At 39.4% G+C, this 18567-nt stretch overlaps 5 protein-coding genes across 7 annotated transcripts; 2 read left to right on the top strand and 3 right to left on the bottom strand.

Moving 5' to 3' along the window:
* The first annotated feature begins 728 nt into the window (after positions 1-728).
* Positions 729-2463, top strand: LOC124312466. Of its 2 annotated transcripts, none has more exons than XM_046776990.1 (4): positions 729-991; positions 1092-1223; positions 1667-2028; positions 2127-2463. In XM_046776990.1, exons 1-4 carry the CDS (start codon positions 928-930, stop codon positions 2199-2201), a joined length of 633 nt encoding a protein of 210 aa, XP_046632946.1. In that variant the 5' UTR covers positions 729-927; the 3' UTR covers positions 2202-2463. The 2 variants fall into 2 exon arrangements, with proteins under 2 accessions (XP_046632946.1, XP_046632944.1); XM_046776988.1 differs by having other exon boundaries at positions 2124-2463.
* Positions 2464-3431: 968 nt separating this feature from the next.
* LOC124312339 lies at positions 3432-8504 on the top strand. Of its 2 annotated transcripts, none has more exons than XM_046776824.1 (7): positions 3432-3578; positions 3638-3976; positions 4058-4268; positions 4370-4412; positions 7204-7651; positions 7732-7942; positions 8011-8504. In XM_046776824.1, the coding sequence occupies exons 1-7, from the start codon at positions 3481-3483 to the stop codon at positions 8365-8367; spliced, it is 1707 nt and encodes a 568-aa protein (XP_046632780.1). In that variant the 5' UTR covers positions 3432-3480; the 3' UTR covers positions 8368-8504. The 2 variants fall into 2 exon arrangements, with proteins under 2 accessions (XP_046632780.1, XP_046632781.1); XM_046776825.1 differs by having other exon boundaries at positions 4370-4603; positions 7404-7651.
* A 2151-nt stretch (positions 8505-10655) lies between these two features.
* LOC124312491 (larval cuticle protein 65Ab1-like) lies at positions 10656-11499 on the bottom strand. The gene is made up of 3 exons (XM_046777021.1): positions 11395-11499; positions 11175-11305; positions 10656-11091 (listed from the first exon to the last, which is right to left on the bottom strand). Exons 1-3 carry the CDS (start codon positions 11404-11406, stop codon positions 10770-10772), a joined length of 465 nt encoding a protein of 154 aa, XP_046632977.1. The 5' UTR covers positions 11407-11499; the 3' UTR covers positions 10656-10769.
* Positions 11500-12287: 788 nt separating this feature from the next.
* Positions 12288-13306, bottom strand: LOC124312442 (larval cuticle protein 2-like). The gene is made up of 3 exons (XM_046776957.1): positions 13197-13306; positions 12854-13083; positions 12288-12779 (listed from the first exon to the last, which is right to left on the bottom strand). Exons 1-3 carry the CDS (start codon positions 13251-13253, stop codon positions 12413-12415), a joined length of 654 nt encoding a protein of 217 aa, XP_046632913.1. The 5' UTR covers positions 13254-13306; the 3' UTR covers positions 12288-12412.
* An 846-nt stretch (positions 13307-14152) lies between these two features.
* On the bottom strand, positions 14153-15191 carry LOC124312476 (endocuticle structural glycoprotein SgAbd-2-like). Its single transcript, XM_046777003.1, has 3 exons — positions 15054-15191; positions 14673-14902; positions 14153-14600 (listed from the first exon to the last, which is right to left on the bottom strand). The coding sequence occupies exons 1-3, from the start codon at positions 15060-15062 to the stop codon at positions 14273-14275; spliced, it is 567 nt and encodes a 188-aa protein (XP_046632959.1). The 5' UTR covers positions 15063-15191; the 3' UTR covers positions 14153-14272.
* Between the last annotated feature and the right edge of the window lie 3376 nt (positions 15192-18567).

The following is an 18567-nucleotide window of genomic DNA, read 5'->3' as shown; positions in this document are numbered from 1 at the left end:
CAATATAACATCACAATTAAATTACGTACTTTTCATTGTAAGATAACTGGAACCATAGACTACGCGTACCCACCTGTAGTGAGCAGAGTTTCTACATTAATGTTTATTCCAGCCTTCAGATTTCTTGCTCTGTTGTGAACATGACTAGCCCTGGTATAGTTATTTGCTGGTACCATACTATCAATTCCATAGCTTTTTCCAACTATTTCCACTATTTGATAATTTTTTTCATTTCAGTTCCGTCATATGTATTACGGCGACTTGGTCGTTAATCCCCCTGAAGTGAACACGACTTATACGTATCCGGTATCCGAATGGGAACATCGGAAGTGGCCTCCAAAATTGGAAATGGAGACTGGTTTGATTGCAAGTGGGCTGCTTAAATATTCTATTTTCTCTCCCTGATTTTAAGTTGGGGATTTTGCTTTTAGCCCCACTTATTACGCGTAAATTTTTCTGGAATTCTAAAGGTTTTTATTGTTACCGTGTTTAATATTCAAATACTTATACATTTACAGCCTACTGTGCATCGCACTCATGATTCGCCCATAGCTATATGTACTCATGCATTCCTTTTGGCAAAATTCTAGATCGGTCCAAATCCACTTTTTGACAAATGGTGGCCTTGCGCTGTGCTCACAACGGCTCACAAAAAATATTGCTCTTGCTTACTTTAAGCTCCTCCCTCTGGCAAATGAAATTTTATATTTAGAAATATTGTGGTGTGCATATCGTTGTAGCCACTCAGTTAGTAATGAGGCACCGTCGCGTCCCCTTCTATAAAGCCTACCTACGCAACATTGAAGAAAACTTAACAACCAATTTCATTATCATCCAATCGTAGTTTGAGCAAGCTTCTAACCTCTAAAAAAACGTGTAATATTAGAATACAGGATTTCATTGTGAGAACAACAACAGCAGATTGGAATGAATAATACGTCCAAATCATTCATCGTGGCAGTTTTATTGGTGATGATTAGCCTAGCTTCTAGTACGGTTTCAAATTTTATTGCGCGACGGCTATTCATACTTAATCTTTTTCCCATAACCTCTACTACTATTACCGGTATTCTTATTTTCCATTGATAAAGGTCTTCAGTGTTATTCGTGCCAGAGCCGGGAGAATGAAGCGTGTGGCAGAAATCCGACCGAAGCCAATCGAATCACGTGTGCTATCAACAAATTTTGCATCGTTAAACGCACCGAACGTACTGATTCTACTGGTAAATATCTCTCAACCAAACCCATCAAAGACACTTTTCACTCTTTAACTTTTACGTGTTCCATTCGACGTTAAATTCCATGCATATTTATCTTTTTAAATAAAACTTCACTTCCACATATAGTTTTTGTATAGAGTTGACGGTTTTACCAGCTGCGTCAGACAGTCGCCATATGTGATGAGTGTCTCAAAACAGAAAACGGATATGACGTTAATCGACCGTCTGTCTGTTTGTAAAGTGGTGGTATGACTAAACCACTGCGTTGTAACATTCATGTTGTGGATTTTTGGCTTATTCATTCTAGTATCAACTGAATACTGAATCGTATTTATAGCAATGAATCGAAAATTATAGTTGTAGGGTTAGCTATTTTAGCGACTACATGATTGAATATGACGAGATAATATTAGCCGTGTCTTTATATTTTCTGTGTTATTATATAGGGAGAAATGTAACGATTTTGAGAAGTTGCCGCCAATCCGCTATGGTGAGTGCAGTCAGTTCCGGAGGAAATCAAGTTGGCATTTCTGTTTCCTCGCAATCGTGCTCAACTGACCTATGCAATACCGGCAACGGCCTAATAGGACCCAACAACAATTTATTACCAGGATTCAACATCAGCAACAGCAATATCAACTTTGGATTCATTAATAATCATTTTGATTTTTTTAATCATTTCAAGAAAGTATTGAACCAAACTTTCAGCCGCCAATCACCCAGCGTTGTATCCGAAGCCAAGAGGATGGTTCTCAAGGATCTCAATGTGCCAACTTCGCTGAAAATGTTTGGCGTCATTATTCCTCAGGTATATAACGGTGCTATAACTACTGTTCAAATAATATTAACCGACGATTGTTATTATTTTGCTCTGGGTATTCCACTTTCGACCACTATCCCTAGCAGCAGCCAAGCGACGACGGCGACAACCTAAAAAGATCCGTCGGTGGTATAGCGATAAGACAGGGTCGGCTCCCATAGCCTGGTTTAGAGTCCCGCATTTGCACAATAAAGATTAAGGAGTGTCAGATGAATCCGCCTTCAGCAGTGCTTTGATGTTTCAGCAGCAGCACCACCGATAGCAGGATCTGCCGATGATGGTGCTTTGAGATCGTTATAAAATGGATAATCATAATTATTTTTACTTTTCATTATTTCTATGTGCTTATCCATATTCTTGTCTACACTGTGTACCGTTACTGTATTTTTTTAAACATAGTGAAATTAGAAGAATTCTAGAGAACATTGTTATTGGTTATTATAAAAGATTTTTGTTTATATTTTCGAGCCACCCTTAAATCTGGTTACAGAGCAGAAAAAAGAAAAGTCGCGCGTTTGAATTTTTTTTAAAGAAAAAGTGGCTATGTCTAGCATTTCATGAAATATAATTTGCTTGTCATTGATGATCGAACTGGGCGTAATAAATGCAAATAAACGATTAAGCGCCATGTCTCACATCAGTCGCAGCATTTGTATAGCTTATTGGCCCTACCATGGACACTATTAATATCTCCGTTTGAAGTAAGCCATTTGAATCTCACCGTCAGTAAACAACACGCCATACACATTTTTTTGTAAACCCACGGGTTAGCATGCACAATTTTGTATCACAGCAGAGTCTCATCTGAATTTGAGCATTGAAGTTTGTTGGGAGTTTTTTCCAGCCAGAGCTTCCAGCCAACGTTTTCCAACGCTATTCACGAGCAGAAAGTTTATTTTTTTTACTTTCCAAAACTCCACTTTGCACGTTCATAAGTGGAAGCCATCAGTGTTAAGATAGGCATCGCAGTTTAGTTAATAATTCATGAAAATTTTTGGTCTACAGACCAACTACTTACGAATCGAAAGTTGAATTTGACTTTTCTTTCATATGCACTTGGATTGATTTTGTTCATTACGCAGCACTTCCAAGTATGGGTACAAAAGGCCAATGCGGAAAACATTTTATTCGATTTTATTTTATTTTATCGCTGTATAGTGCGAAGAAGGCATACCCGAATTGGTGAATTCCCTTGAGAACATTGAAGTGTCACGTCTATATTTGGTCAGAACGGCTGCCTGGCTACCTGTGTAGAGTGTAGAACCCATACTTCTAGAAATTGGTGTACGTGTATATTCCAAGGACGCAAAACTATAGTACTATTTCCGTGTTGGTAGCCACCATTATAAATAAGGCAGAAGATTCGTTCACACAACGTCATTCACGTTGAAGTTCCCTTGGTAACTCCTGTCTGCCTGATATTTTCTTGATTAAAGTAAAATGAAATTGCCAATAAGTCTCTTCATTTTCCAAAACGCTGTTTTTCTTCTGTTTTTCAACGATTCATTTTGCGCACCATCACAAACAAGCGGAAAACGGTAAGGATTAAATTGTAAACAGGAAAAACATCACGCTTATTAATGTTTCTATATTGAAGGATAAAACATCAGATTTCAGTTGAAACTGGTGTAGAGAATTCTTATACCAGGAATGGCGATTCGATTCTCACGAATGAAGAGAATTTATACGACATGGAACAGCTTATAAGAGACTTGGAGCTACGCGATAAACAAAGCAATGATTTGGTGCAAGAATTCAAAAATCTGGGAGATTATTTTACAAATTCCGAGGATAGTACTAAACCAAATCAAACCATTTTATTTGAAGTAAAAGCCGTGTGGCAACGTATAATTGACAGTAATTTGAGTGAATTTGCAGATTACTTCACTAACCTCGAGTTGAGAAAGGAAATGGCTCGAATACTTTTCATTGCCGGGTATGTGTGAATTTTCTATATGAAATATTAGCGAATGAAAACAAAAATAGACCATAAACATATTTGTATCTGCAATTCTAGAGAACGCTTCTGCGAGTCTCCAGATGAAACGTTTTTTAACGGTCAATGTCTTCCTATTGGCAGTAGTGAACACTGCCCATCAGAAAATATGTCACTAGTCGACGGACCAGACAACAATGGATTTTGTGATTGTCTCGACACAAAAGGAGAGAACAATTTACAGATAATTTTTTCGGATCAAACTGGCCGATGCTATTCACAAAATACTCGGGTAACATATGTATATTTTTGAACAGATTATTAGCTAATTTTACTTAATTAATATCACTTGATAGCTGCAATATTTACTCTTTTTACTATTGGCTAATCCAGGGTCCTTGCAACGTTGGTGAATGGTTCGTGCTGAATGACATTCCCCGGTGCGAATCGATTCCAAATGAATGTCCGGATGATGGTCGACACGTCTACGGAAAAATTAGAGTCTATAGAGATTCGGATCCTTCAGTTGAAGCAGGTTGCTGGGAAATAGGAAGAACATGTCCTGATGAAGTGTCAGTAGTGCAGGTACAGCAAGACGACTACGGAAACTTGGATGTATTTTGCTCATCTTTTTACAATGGCGAGGTTCATGTTTATAGTCAGAATACTGTGTCCTTAGTTGCTTATAATCCATGCCGTAAAGGTACGCGGCGCAGCAGAAACGGGGATTGCCTCCATGGGTTTTTCGGCTGAAAAAATACGACAGATATGTTGAATAACAGCTATAAAGGAAATTATATGTGTCATTCCTTTTCTTTCATGATGAACATTCAAATATATAAGCATAGAGCGCCTATTAGAACCGCACCTATCATTTGGCATGATATGTTGTCTCCGTTACGTGGTTTCCTAGTTTTCATATAGCTCGATATAAAATGATTATGTCGAGCGGAAACCTCGCCAAAGATATTCCAGCACAATTGGATAATTAGAACGAATTCAATTACAAAATTTTCGACAAATTATTTTTCAAATTGCATCCATCGGTTAGAATCTGTTAATAGTCATCCAAAATTAGAAAATTAGCACGCACGCAGCATTTTGTGTGCTGTTATGTTGTAGGTGTATACATTTATACTTAGAATGCAATTTCCTTATACAATAAAATGGTGACTTGTCACACCTTAAAATTCTACAACCATGTTAATGTCAATTTAACAACAAAGATCGATGCCATCTGAGATCTGACCGTGTCAAACCGGTCTATATAATATAAGGTATCGCCGAACAGGCAAAGGTGAAACCGGGCGATTTTTTTTTTCAATTTTAGCCGCCAAAAAGGTGCTAATTTAGCTGGTGACAATAGGCAGCTCAGCAGCTAAGCAACAGCCGCTACTCGACAAAACATGCATGTGAACATGCCATAGGGATAATACGGGACAAAACATGACTTTACGTAACAGCAGAAGTGAAAGTGAACTGCGTCTTAATGGCAGAAGCCGCGTGTTGGTGATGGCTGGCTCCGGCCAGCTCACTGGAAATAGGTACAGAGATACCGGTACGTAGGTTATATATATCATGAGGGTTTCTATCTTAGGGACCTCAGACAATGTATCTGTTGGTTAAGCCAATAAAATTACAAACTGGCATTGCGAAGTACCGGTAATAGGAAAAATAGAAAAATATTTGACGTGACTTTTCGTGATTTTGATTTAATAGTCGAGCCCAGTACGTTTGTAGGGAGAGAGCAGGGGTAACGGGAAGATCGCGTATTCGTGGACGAGGGCGACGGCCGACGGTCAAGTGGTTGCGTCGCCCTTGGGCTGGAATCCGGCCTCATCTGCCGCCTCATCTGCTTGCCCAAGTCAAAGTGAATTTCTGACCTTCGGGGGAGATCCAGTAAGATGGTTCCTTGTTGGTACTTGTTGCTAAGGCCTTCGCTGCACGATTCTTTTCTGTAAGAGTCGTACTTGACTCTATGCATCTATCATCTATAAGCCAATGCGAAAATCAACTCGGCTATCATTGTGTGATGGAAGAAGGCATTATTACCCGAATTCCTTTCAGAGGATGGTAATGCCGCAATCATTTTTTCTTAGAAATTAGAATACCTTTACCAGTGTAGCAGATATAACGTAATAATAGAATGGGTTTTTCCAAAAAACGTTGAAAAACCCAAGGATGCAATTTAAAAAAACTTTCCTATTTCCGTGTTGGTAGCCACCTATTGGCCAGCCCAGCGCTATAAAGATAATGCGTAGGCTACTCATTCACGTCATTCACGTTGCAGTTCCCTTGGAGAGTGCCGGACTGATATTTTCTTGCGGTTTAGTAAAATGAAATTACCAAGTCGATTCATTTTGCACAGCGCTATTTTCGTCCTGTTTCTCTACGATTCGTTTTGCGCGCCATCACATTCCAACGGAAAAAGGTAAGGATTAAATTGTAAACATGAAAAATAAGCTTCGCACTTTAATGTTCCTATTCTTTCCATTATAGGATAAAGCACCAGGTTTCAGTTGAAACTAAAGAGTATCCTGCTTCTAATATTGGCGATTTTATTGGCACGACGACACAAGACCTAAGCGAAATTCCCTTGGGGGGATTGGTACAAGAATTTAAACATCTGGTAGATCATTTCACAGTACATTCTCTTGAGGCGACCAACCTAAACCAAACTATTCTAATTCGAGTAAAAGCCGTATGGAAAAGTCTGGTTGAAGGGAATTCGATTTTGTTATCTTTTTTCGATTCCGACACTATTTGGAAAGCATTGACGAAGGACATGGCTCGAATACTTTTCATTGCCAAGTACGTGGGATTTTTTTCTCTATGTTACCAATTACCGAATCCAAACAGAATGTTTTTATGCAATTGAAAAGGGAACGCTTCTGCGAGTCTCCAGATGAAACGTTTTTCAACGGACAATGTCTTCCTATTGGCAGTACTGAACACTGCTCATCAGGAAATATGGCGCTAGTCGACGGACCAGACAACAATGGATTTTGTGATTGTCTCGACACAAAAGGAGAGAACGGTTTAAGCATTATCTTTTCGGATCAAACTGGCCAATGCTATTCACAAAATACTCGGGTAATATATATATATTTTAAAACAGATTATTAGCTAATTTACTTAATTAATATCACTTGATAGCTGCAATATTTACTCTTTTTACTATTGGCCAATCCAGGGTCCTTGCAACGTTGGTGAATGGTTCGTGTTGACCCGTTGCGAATCCATTCCAAATGAATGTCCAGATGATGGTCGACACGTCTACGGATATATGAAAACCGATTTAAATTCGGATTCTTCTTCAGAAGCAGGCTGCTGGGAAATAGGGAGAACATGTCCTGATGAAGTGTCAGTAGTGCAGGTACATGTACACCAGCAAGACGATTACGGAAACTTGGATGTATTCTGCTTGTATGACTGGAAGCTACGCCTCAAACAACTCGAGGATTTGGTGCAAGTGTTCAAACATCTGACAGTTCATTTTACAAATTCTGTTGAGTCGAACCAACTAGTAAACCAAACCTTTCTAACTCAAGTAAAAGACGTGTGGCAACGTCTGGGCGGCAGCAGTGTTTTAACGGATGCTTTGCATCGTCATTTAGATGACGTCACTCAGTTTGACCTGAAAAAGAACATGGCTCGAATACTTTTCACTGCCCGGTAGGCCTATATACGTGTGAATTTATTCTTTCATATTTATTAATCAACGAATGCTAAAATTAATAATGATGCAATTCAAGGGAACGCCTCTGCGAGTCTCCGGATGAAACATTTTTCAACGGACAGTGCCTTCGTGTTTACAGTGATGAACTATGTGGAAATATGGGTCATGCACAATTAGTCGACGGACCAGATAACAGAGGGTTTTGTGATTGCCACGGCACAGGAGACAATAATTTAAAGCAAATTTTTTCGCATCAAACTAGTCAATGCTATTCACAATATACTCGGGTATTAAGACATAGACGTATATTAGCACACTGCCACAGTATCGATCAATCCTTGCATTTGTCCAACAGGGTCCTTGCAACGTTGGAGAATGGTTCGTGCTGAAGGACATTCCCCGGTGCGAATCGATTCCAAATGGATGCCCAGATGATGGTCGACACGTCTACGGAAATATCAAAGCCAATTTCACTTCAGATCCTTCAACAGAAGCAGGTTGCTGGGAAATAGGACAAAAATGTCCTGATGAAATGTCAGTAGTGGAGGTGAAGCAACATAAAGATAGAAACTTTGATGTATTTTGCTCATCTTTTTACAATGGATTCATTGCTTCCTCAATTGTTCCGAATTCCTTAGTTGTTCATAAGCCATGTCGTAAAGGTTTGCTGAGTAGCAGAGACGGCAATTGTGTGCGTGGGTTTTTTGGGTAAAAACTAATTTATTGTTTTTTTTGAATGTCCGTTGGAATTACTTTAACTCCATATACTTTCACATCAACTTCTCCTTCTGGCCTTCTGGTGAAATTTTTCGATGATCATTTAAATTTAATACATGATATACATCAGTATGCTGTGTAGGCCTATTCTATGCACTGTATAGACCTTTCATTTATTTAGTAGGTAAGCAGCATTGTGCTCGTATAACAGCGCAGATAGAACGATTTCTGTTGCGCAAACACCTTCGCCTTAGATTTTGCATTTGAGGATGGGAATGGTGTTAGACGAATTACAGATTTTCAGAAGAATTATGTTGATCATGCTGCACAGCATCGTAATCGATCGTAATTCGTATGTGTTATCCACGTCTATTCAGCACGTTTATTATGCAACAATTTATGCAATATTTGGAGGGAGAGGGGGCAGTGTAACGACGAAAATTGGGATGAATGTTTTATGAAACCATAGATTGTTTATTAGATAAAAGAACGCACTTACGCTTTCCTCGAACAAAATGATAGTTAGGCCTATAACTGTATTATTAAGAGCGAAGGGCCGTTAATTAATAATTAAGCTGGCGACAGTTGCTGTCCAGTTGTTGTCAAACAACGCCCTTCAGCGCTTTTAAAATGCAATATCGCCTATAACAGTGACTGTATAACTACACGGGTTCGTTCCCCGGGTTTTCCCCTTGAAACAATAGCACCGTGTTTTGACAAATTTCTTTCCGATTGTCGTTTTGTAGCATTAATGAATATATTCCGTACAGAAAAAGGCATCGATGAGGTATCAAAACTGTTTTGATCTGGGGCTGCATTTCAAAATGAAGCGCGTACTGCTTAAGATAAACGCCAATCAATTTTGTTATCTATATATTTTTTATTTTTTTATAAGCAATAATGTATGGTTAGCTGGAGCCATTAAGAAATTTTGTGTGAAGCAGAAAACTGTTTAACGAATTCGAATATTCAAGTGGAATAAATGCGCAAAAATAAAGTCTGAGGACGTCTGTGGATAAAACAATTTCTCAACGGGCGGTGCTGTCTTCCTATTAATGGCTGACATCACCATCACCAAATGACTCAAAAGGGTTTTTAATAATAGGAACTTCAGTAAATAATTTATTCGTATGTAGTACAAATAAAATACAAAACTGGCATAGTAAATATAGCTCGGCAGTCGGCACATCCCAGTTTTTGTCAGACAACGCCATGAAGCGATGAAGCACTTTTAGTAAACACACAGAGGTTTCATTTGTATCGTTAGAGTGTATACCTCAGTATATATACCTTAATAAGGATCTAAATGTCCTAACGTCGCTGAAAATGCGGTTTAGGGTTATTCATATAAAAAGATATTATGTGAACTTCGGTGAACTTATAATAACGAATCTTAGTCACTGGTTATTATTTGCCCTGGGTTTCTAGCCGCAATCCAAGCATGATGACGACAACAAAATGGGATCCAGTACTGGTGGTAGCGATAAAACAGGATTGGTTCACATATATATAGCCTGGTTGAGAACCTCGCAACATTCCGCAGCATATATGGTTAAAATTTAAATTTCTCAGAATTTCCTTAAATATAGCCTCCAATGTTGTTCAGAAGCACCCTGATGATAAAGCAGAACCAACACCCACCAGTAAACGCCAGTAAATTATTTATTACTGCAAAATTTCGTTTTCCAATTAGCAGTCATTTTATTTTCGCCGACGCGACACACAAACAGTTTTTCGAGATCGTCAGAAAATTATCGATTATTTTTTCTTTCACTTAATAGATGTGTATGTGTCTTTGATAACTTAGCTTGTCCATGCACACTGTGTACCATATAACAAATATACGACGTGTATAAAACAATAAGGTGATTAAAAAAAAAATTGTCGTGTCTCACGGTCAGAGCATTGATCAGTTGCTGGACGCAATAATAACCTGTTGAGTTTTTCTTTTTTTTTTCATAAATGCTTGATTGATTACTGGTTAGTATACACCCACATCCAGCAATATATATGGGTAAAAAACTAAAAGCCAATGCGGAAATCAACTCTGCTATCACTGCGTACTTGCGTAGTGGAAGAAGGCATACCCGAATTCCCTTCTGAACATTTTGTAATGTTGCGCTAATTTTTGAGCAGAACGGTTACCAGTGTATAGAGTAAAAAATTTGCAAAAATATTTATTAAGTATAATGCGTCAGCGAAGGATTTTTAATATGGCCTAACATACTGGCCAGTTGGGGGGGAAATCGAAATAACCACATAATAAATGACCCAAATGGGTTGAAAAGGGACTTCAGTAAATTTATTCGTATTTGGTACACCAATATAAATTACAAACCGAAATAGGAACAATATTATATAGTATTTCCCGTGACTTTTATTTGTGCTGATTCCGATTTAATAGCCGAGCCCAGTGCGTTTGTAGGGGAGAGCAGGGGCAACAGGGAGTTCGTATTCATGGACCGGGGCGACGGGGAGTTCGTAAACGTGAACGGGAGCGACGGGCAAGTGGTCGCCCTTGGGCTGGAATCCGGCCTCATCTGCGGCCCAAGTCAAAGTGAATTTCTGACCTTCGGGGGAGATCCAGTAAGATGATCCCTTGTTGGTGTTGCCAAGGACTTCGCCGTATGATTCTTTGCCGTAAGAGTCGTAGGTGACTCCTTGCATCTTCTTCTGGACCTGAGACTCGTCGCGAGTGGTGCCGTCAGATCCAGCGTAGCTGTTCCAGCCAAACGAATCCCATTTAGCTATTCATTTCATTTACAACAAAAAATGCTATGGAAATAATTTTTTCGTTTTTACCTCCAGTTGCTACTGCCGTCAAGATTTCGGACATCAGACTGGCTGGTGATGGTGATTTCGGGGGCTTTGTATTCCTTCTCGTAGCTGGAAGGAGCAGCAGCCCCGATGGCCAAAACAGCGGCGATAATAAACTGGAAACATCAATTAAATTAAGTTAAATTGCGGAATATTCCAATGCCAATGACGACGTATATTCAATATCCAGCGGATTCTTGTTTACCAGTTTGTTCATGTTGTCTTTTGGATGACTTCAACAACCGAAAAATGACTGGTTAGTTGACTCAACAAAACCGGTTTATATACTCGCCAGAAAGAGAGAGTGAACATTCCGGATGCATTCCCATACTTTCATGTTCGTCCAGTGGTCAGATTTTTCTCAGCAGCAGACGCAAAGCCAACTCACCTATTTCCGCAAGCATTCCCTCCCCAGTTTTTGTCAGACAACGCCCTTAAGCGCAAGCGTTCTTTGAAAATGCAGCGATTTCACTTATCGTGAAGGGTGTATGTAATATATAGTATTTATACTAATCATGGGTCCCACGTGGTTTTACCTGAAAACACGCAACCGCGCGTGCACCCAGTTTCCGAAATCATAAAAATTCCGAAAAATTCGTTTGTCACCGACTGTCGTTTCGTATCAGTGAGATAGAATCGCAATTTCCTGGCGATACATTTTATATACTTATTATCTTTTGAGTTTCACGTTTCCCACTCTTCATGTCACAATCAAATCGTCGGTTTAATGAAAATTTAGCACAAAAAAGGTTTAATTCAATGAGGTAACGAAACCATTTGGCCGAATGTCATTATGAAGTACGTACTTCATTCAATGTCACTTAATTTCCATTAAAAAAATCATAATTAAAAACAAAATTGCAGCCGAAGACATTAAAATATTTTGCCTGAAGCGCGAAACTATAGGCCTACTTGAAAAAAATCAAATGTTCCAATGGAATTAATTTGAAAAATGAGAGAGGCTGAATCATGTTTTGCTTTGTCCAATTTTCTTATAAATAGGAAAGCTTCAAGTCACCTATCAATGAAAACTGGGGAAAACCTTTTCGTCCGTCCTTTTTGTTTAGTTCATAAAAAGTGAAAGGAAAACTAGCTTGATTGATCTTAGATAATTTGGATTTATTTACACCATCATATTCAACGTTATCGCAAAGAAAACATCAAATATGATCGATGGCATCATTCAGGCGTCCAATGGTCTTCAAATAATTTAATTTAACTTATTAATAGCTGCTGCTGGAATAACCGGCTCCGGTGCGCTTGTAGGGCAGAGCGGGGGCAACGGGGAGTTCGTATTCGTGGACGGGGGCAACTGGGAGTTCGTATTCATGGACGGGAGCAACGGGGAGCTCGTAGACGTGGACGGGGGCAACGGGCAAATGGGCGCCCTGGGGTTTGAATCCCTCCTCATCGGCGGCCCAGGTCAAAGTGAATTTCTCGCCTTCGGGGGAGATCCAGTAGGAAGATCCCTTGTTGGTGTTGCCCATAACGTCCTCGTAGGTGGCTTTGCCGTAAGAATCGTATTTGACTCCTTGCATCTTCTTCTGGACCTGGGATTCCTCACGAGTGGTGTAGTCGGACTGGGCGTAGCTGCACAGATTTATTAAAAATTATAATTAATAAAACTAAATCGCGTCAGGATTAATTCTAGAGTATTTTTGTACCTCCATTGGCTGCTGCCATCGAGGTTGCGCTCATCAGATTGGCTGGTGATGGTGATGTCGGCGTATTTGTTATCCTTGTAGGCTGGGGCGGCGTAGGCTGGAGCAGCGTAAGCTGGGGCAGAGTAGCTGGGAGCAGAGTAGCTTGGGGCAGCGTAGGCTGGGGCTTTGTATTCCGGCTTGTAGCTGGAAGGAGCAGCGGCAGCGACGGCCAAGACAGCGGCGATAACAAACTAGAAAATAAATATCATCTCACTTAGTAAATTAAATCGGATGAGCCCGGCGCAAATGATTTCGACGATTGCTGGCCAATTCATTCAGCCACTTTGCTGTGTTGTTCGCTTACCAGCTTCATGTTGAATTCGGTTGATTTGTGGAACAACTGATACTTTTCATCTTCCATATTGGAGCTTATATAGTCGAGTAAACGAGAGCGGGTGAAGGGCCGAGCAGTACGTCTGCTCCGTTTGGGTGTACTCAAACGCGCCGATCCCTTCTTTGCCAATTGGGTCACGAACAAATTCTTCAGAATATTATTACTATGCTGCTCTGCATTTTGGTCGAGGTGGTACAAATGAACCATTCTCTTTCCTCCTCTCTAATTGAATTGAAGTGGCCCATCATGTTATCTATCTATGCGAGGGGAAAATCTGTTGCACCACAATCCCTCCCCTCTCCTATTTGGCATGTCCATCTACGTGCATTTGACGCGCAAGGACTTTCAATTTCATGCCATTTTTGAAGTGGATGTATATTTTAAATGCTACTTGGCTAGTAAAAAATGAGCTATGGCTGAAAAGGATTTCAAAAGTTTACATTTCACTATAAGGCCATAGCTATGTACTACGTCTAGACAAATGTTTCGACAGAGCCAAAGGCAAAACGGTTTTTCATGTTGGTTTTAGCTCAAAACTTTCGATAATAATATTTTGCAAACGCCCTGAAAATGTTATACGTGTGTTATATACAACAGTTTATCCCTCTTATTTTTTTGTTACACTGAAAGAGAATATAAATGTTGTAATATGACTTTCAATGCGAAAGTGTACTATGACAGTATATTGGCTATTAAATCGCTAATGGTCGATCCCTTATTATCGCAAATTCGCAGATCATACTCTATAAATGTTTCAAACATAAACGACCAACAACTTTCATTCCATTTTCTGTTCAACCTTAATTATTTCAAAATTATTATTATTTCAGGTATAATGTTGGTTGAGAAAAACTCTCGGAGTCTTTCCGATTCCGACTTTCCAAAACAAAAATTTATGTTGCTCAGTAAAATTCAGTAAAACACAATTTGGGATGTTCTTCGTCGTTTATATTTTACACATATTCACGTCAACAACAAGAATAATGTCATTGCATAGAATACATGAGAATAACTTATCTCTTCACTTCAATCAGGTATCAAATAATTTAATAGATCTTGTAGCCCTTTCCGTTGAATGGAATGTGAACTGGGGCAACTGGGAGTTCGTATTCGTGGACGGGAGCAACTGGGAGCTCGTAGACGTGGACGGGGGCAACGGGCAAGTGGGCGCCCTGGGGTTTGAATCCCTCCTCATCAGCGGCCCAGGTCAAAGTGAATTTCTCGCCTTCGGGGGAGACCCAGTAAGAAGATCCCTTGTTGGTGTTTCCCATAACATCCTCGTAGGTGGCTTTGCCGTACGAGTCGTATGCGACGCCTTGCATCTTCTTCTGGACTTGGGATTCCTCGCGGGTGGTGTAGTCGGACTGGGCGTAGCTGTAAGTGTCATCAAAGGAAATTTAGCAAGTTTCAATCGATCTACATTTTTTCTTTCGTTTATTTTTATACCTCCATTGGCTGCTGCCATCGAGGTTGCGCTCATCAGATTGGCTGGTGATGGTGATGTCGGCGTATTTGTTATCCTTGTACGCTGGGGCAGAGTAGGCAGGTGCGGGGTAAGCTGGGGCAGAGTAGGCTGGTTTGGAGTAGGCCGGTGGGGAGTAGGTGGGTGGCTTGTACTCCTGCTTGTAGCTGGAAGGAGCAGCGGCAGCGACGGCCAAAACAGCGGCGATAACAAACTGAAAGTCAAAAATAATTTTATGAATTGACATTTGTAAAAATTATTTATTTTAAATACTACGTTGAAATGCTTTATTGAAACACTCATTAAATTTTAAATTAATTAAAGCATTTCGAAAGTGAATCTTCTTTTGTTGTGTTGTTCCTTACCAGCTTCATGTCGAATTCGGTTGAGTGAAACAACTGATACTTTCAAACTGCAAACGTCTGGGCTTATATAGTCGGGTGAACGGAAAGATCAGCTGCTTTAGAAATGACCCAGTTATTGAGTACATCGCAACTTATTCGTTCTTTTCTGCCAAGTGTATGAAGGTATGAGTACGCGTTTTTTACTTGGCCATTCTCTTTGCCAATCCTGTTTATAGTTCTAGTATCTGCCCTGTAAATCAGAAAGCTCGTCCGATAGGTAAATGATAAATCCACTCACTATTTTCATCACTCTGTTGCGGTTGTGGAGACTAGAGTGTGTGCACCAGATCGACATTCCCGTAGGCTACGCAGTACGCACCCGATCATATCAATCGAGATTTGGAATGAATGGCCATCACCTATATCCTTCCAGCCCAAAAATAGCCTTGAATCAATGAGTTGAGTAACGGTAGGATAGGACGCGCGTTTCACTTTGACTTCATTTGCTGATGCAAGCGACCACACCCCATCATTTATTACTTGTCTTGTCTCCAATCGTCAAAATTTTACCAACGGATCTTGTTCTCTTATTTATATAAGGTATTATAGACAAGTTTTTATTTTACCATAATAAATCAGTGGTCGTCTGATAAATCTATCAAACAACCGACATCCATATAAGGATCGGGATATGTTGTTCAATTAATTCCCTTGCATTTAGACTATAATAGTGAAGCTTATATATAGTGGGGCGGTGAATGTCTCATCAATTTCTTAGTCTTTAAATAAAAGGATAAAGGTCGAATCGAAAAAAAGCAACGGTAACTCTAGTTTGAAGAGAAAGGCTATTCAGTATTATATAGGCTAATAAAAATTGAAACGGCATGTTTGCTCGTGTTTTCTTCAATTCTACCATCTCTTTCATCGTGCTGAAGAGCTTGTTAGATAAACTTTCTCACATTTTCTATAAATATTCATCTTCTTTTATTACTCCTCACGATATTCCCTTATTGGAATCATATCATGCATACAGGTACGTATAAATATACTAATGGCCTCGACTATATACTTCTTGTCGTTAGATATTTCCGGGTATTTCTTCCACCAATAGTGCTAACCGTAAAGTAGACTAAATTTAATTCTTTATTTTCCCCTGCCTATAGGATTGAACAGAGGACCTGTTGCGTGTGAGGCAACCATGATAACCGCTAAACTACAGGTGCTGGTTTACATTGGTCAAGGGAAAAAAAAAATAAAACATATCCTATCAAGTAAACATAAAAATTTTACGGACACCTAATATTCTGTTTGGCAATATTTGAGTAAAACAAATAAAACACATTCGGATATAATGGATTCTATATTCATTTACTTTCGAGTGGTGATGTTTCTTGCTTCTCATTTGCAACATGTATATTAGTATTTATTGTCAGGTAAAATGGCTGGTGTTTCTCGTTTTTCTCGCCTCAGACCTTTACCGCCTTTATCAACTGCTGATAACATCTAGCTTTATCTTTTTTTTATTTTGCCCACCAACATATAAGTGATTATAGTTTCATTGTAGGTGAGCGGTGCTGGTTGATGTCGGGTCGATGTTTCACTTCAATCCAATTTTTAAAATAAAATTAACAGTAATCGTTTTTTTATGTATCCTAAAATTACAAGAAAATTATCTGCCATTCAAACTATATAGCTATATTAGAATATTTGAAATTCTTTAAAAATGATTCGAACGTTGGCTGTTCGAACAAAGAACTATTTTTCTAGCAATAAATTTTAATTTATGTAGCCGGTAGTGTGGCGCGCTACTGTAATCCTGCGTCAGGGAGGCTGACTTCAGGGACAATCTATGATCCATATTGCGCTGCTCGGACTCGGATCTCTTCCGCGACGTCTCGAATGCATTATTATTGTTTGTTATTGTTTGATCCGTATCTAATACATCGGGTACAGCTCAGTGGTAGACCTTCCGACTGCAGATCAGGTAGTCCGGTTCAAACCCGGGTGTTCCTGTGTATTGGGTATATTTTAAAGAAAAAGTATTAATCAAAATCTTATAGAATTCAGTTCCCATATAATGGAATCATGTGTTTATTTTTATTCAAACCACGCCTGCAACTTTCCCAAAATGAATAAAAGGTTGTCCATATAGTAAAACATACAAACAAACAAACAAAAAAAAAAAACTTGGAGAAAAGATATAGATCATCTTCACTAAAGATTTACACGAAGCTGCTTATGAATGACGTTGTATGGTGGGCACGAAGAGATGATGATATTGCATGCCAATGTGAGAAAGCTTCCACGGTGAACTTAATCCTGAACTGTTTCAGGCGAATACTGAGGGAGCTTATCTCTCACCTTATATACGATGTATACGAACAACTGCAGTCTATGAAAATAGTCTTTAAAAAAAAATATTGTTTCTATTCAGCCGGTAGCGTGGCGCGCTACTGCAATCTTGCGTCTAGGAGGATGAGTTCAGGGACGATCTATGGCCAATGTTGCGTCTACTAGGGATCGGCGTACGCGCCAGACGTCCGGCTCAAGTAGCAACACACCCATGTTTCGTTGACGGTCATCGATCCTTGCGTTCATACCGGTGGACATGGACACACCCCAACGACGGATTCGATTACCTGGTGGGCACCTACCGAGTCTATAGGATCGAACCTACTCTTTTATTAAGACCAGTAATTCGTCCGTCTCCATTTTAACAGAATAAAACTTAATCCGAATTGGGGTGGGACCAAAAAAGTATTTGGGAATTTTTATCTCACTGCTGCTCAACCGTAATTTCGATCCTAAAATCATCAACATATCAGCACCCTATGCATTGCTAATATTGTTCACAAAATTATTCGTTTCACAAAATTCTTATCGTGCGTTATTGTCTCCTATCGTTTGCGCACTGCGATAACTTAAACTTATCCATTTACTTTGGAGCAGCAGTACGTCTCTTTACTGCATTTCGAATTCGAAGCAAAACCTTTAAAAATAATAAAATGAAAAATTGTAGGCCTATTTACCGGTCACGGATCGAAATGTCGTAATTGTGAGTGAAAGACAAGTGTGGTAGCCACTAATCTGCAGGAGCTGTTATAGATAAACATTAATAAACTGGAAGAATTGAAACATAATATAAACTATGAATAGTCTATGCGGTAGCAGCAAGGAGAAATACATCTCAATTTGCGCAATTCCGAGCATAAATGTAACCTTCTAAATGTCACGTTCGGCGAATTTAAAATTATAACTGATGCGTACTCGAACACACAATTTTCGGATTCTTTTTCCTTTCCTTTTCCTTTCAAAGTAGTAGAAGTCTGACTCCTTATCCATTAGGCCACACTATCTAACACATAATCTTAATTGGGATGATGAATACTGCAGCCTGCGTGGGGTTAGCTAAAGTAAAAACGAACATCCAATCGAATAATCGGTCCCACTTCCCCGTCACACCAATGTGTGTAGCAAAGATTCAGCACTTTTAAGTTTAATTATACTTTGATCCCTATTCTTTATAAACGACTCG

This window comes from Daphnia pulicaria, chromosome 8 (assembly GCF_021234035.1).
Source record: "Daphnia pulicaria isolate SC F1-1A chromosome 8, SC_F0-13Bv2, whole genome shotgun sequence".
NCBI lineage: Eukaryota > Metazoa > Arthropoda > Branchiopoda > Diplostraca > Daphniidae > Daphnia > Daphnia pulicaria.
The sequence above is the reverse complement of the archived record's forward strand: the minus strand, read 5'-3'. Positions and strand labels throughout refer to the sequence as shown.

Excerpts from the sequence above, each read along its gene's own strand:
- LOC124312466 (XM_046776988.1), top strand. The coding sequence starts at position 928 with ATGAATAATACGTCCAAATCATTCATCGTGGCAGTTTTATTGGTGATG. Across the intron at positions 992-1,091 it reads GATGATTAGCCTAGCTTCTA|GTCTTCAGTGTTATTCGTGC; the intron begins GTACGGTTTCAA and ends CCATTGATAAAG. Across the intron at positions 2,029-2,123 it reads TTGGCGTCATTATTCCTCAG|CAGCAGCCAAGCGACGACGG; the intron begins GTATATAACGGT and ends CACTATCCCTAG.
- LOC124312339 (XM_046776824.1), top strand. The coding sequence starts at position 3,481 with ATGAAATTGCCAATAAGTCTCTTCATTTTCCAAAACGCTGTTTTTCTT. Across the intron at positions 3,977-4,057 it reads CGAATACTTTTCATTGCCGG|AGAACGCTTCTGCGAGTCTC; the intron begins GTATGTGTGAAT and ends CTGCAATTCTAG. Across the intron at positions 4,269-4,369 it reads GCTATTCACAAAATACTCGG|GGTCCTTGCAACGTTGGTGA; the intron begins GTAACATATGTA and ends TGGCTAATCCAG.
- LOC124312491 (XM_046777021.1), bottom strand. Across the intron at positions 11,092-11,174 it reads GACGGCAGTAGCAACTGGAG|CTACGCTGGATCTGACGGCA; the intron begins GTAAAAACGAAA and ends TGGCTGGAACAG.
- LOC124312442 (XM_046776957.1), bottom strand. The coding sequence starts at position 13,253 with ATGGAAGATGAAAAGTATCAGTTGTTCCACAAATCAACCGAATTCAAC. Across the intron at positions 13,084-13,196 it reads CCGAATTCAACATGAAGCTG|TTTGTTATCGCCGCTGTCTT; the intron begins GTAAGCGAACAA and ends TTTATTTTCTAG. Across the intron at positions 12,780-12,853 it reads GATGGCAGCAGCCAATGGAG|CTACGCCCAGTCCGACTACA; the intron begins GTACAAAAATAC and ends AAATCTGTGCAG.
- LOC124312476 (XM_046777003.1), bottom strand. Across the intron at positions 14,601-14,672 it reads GATGGCAGCAGCCAATGGAG|CTACGCCCAGTCCGACTACA; the intron begins GTATAAAAATAA and ends TGACACTTACAG.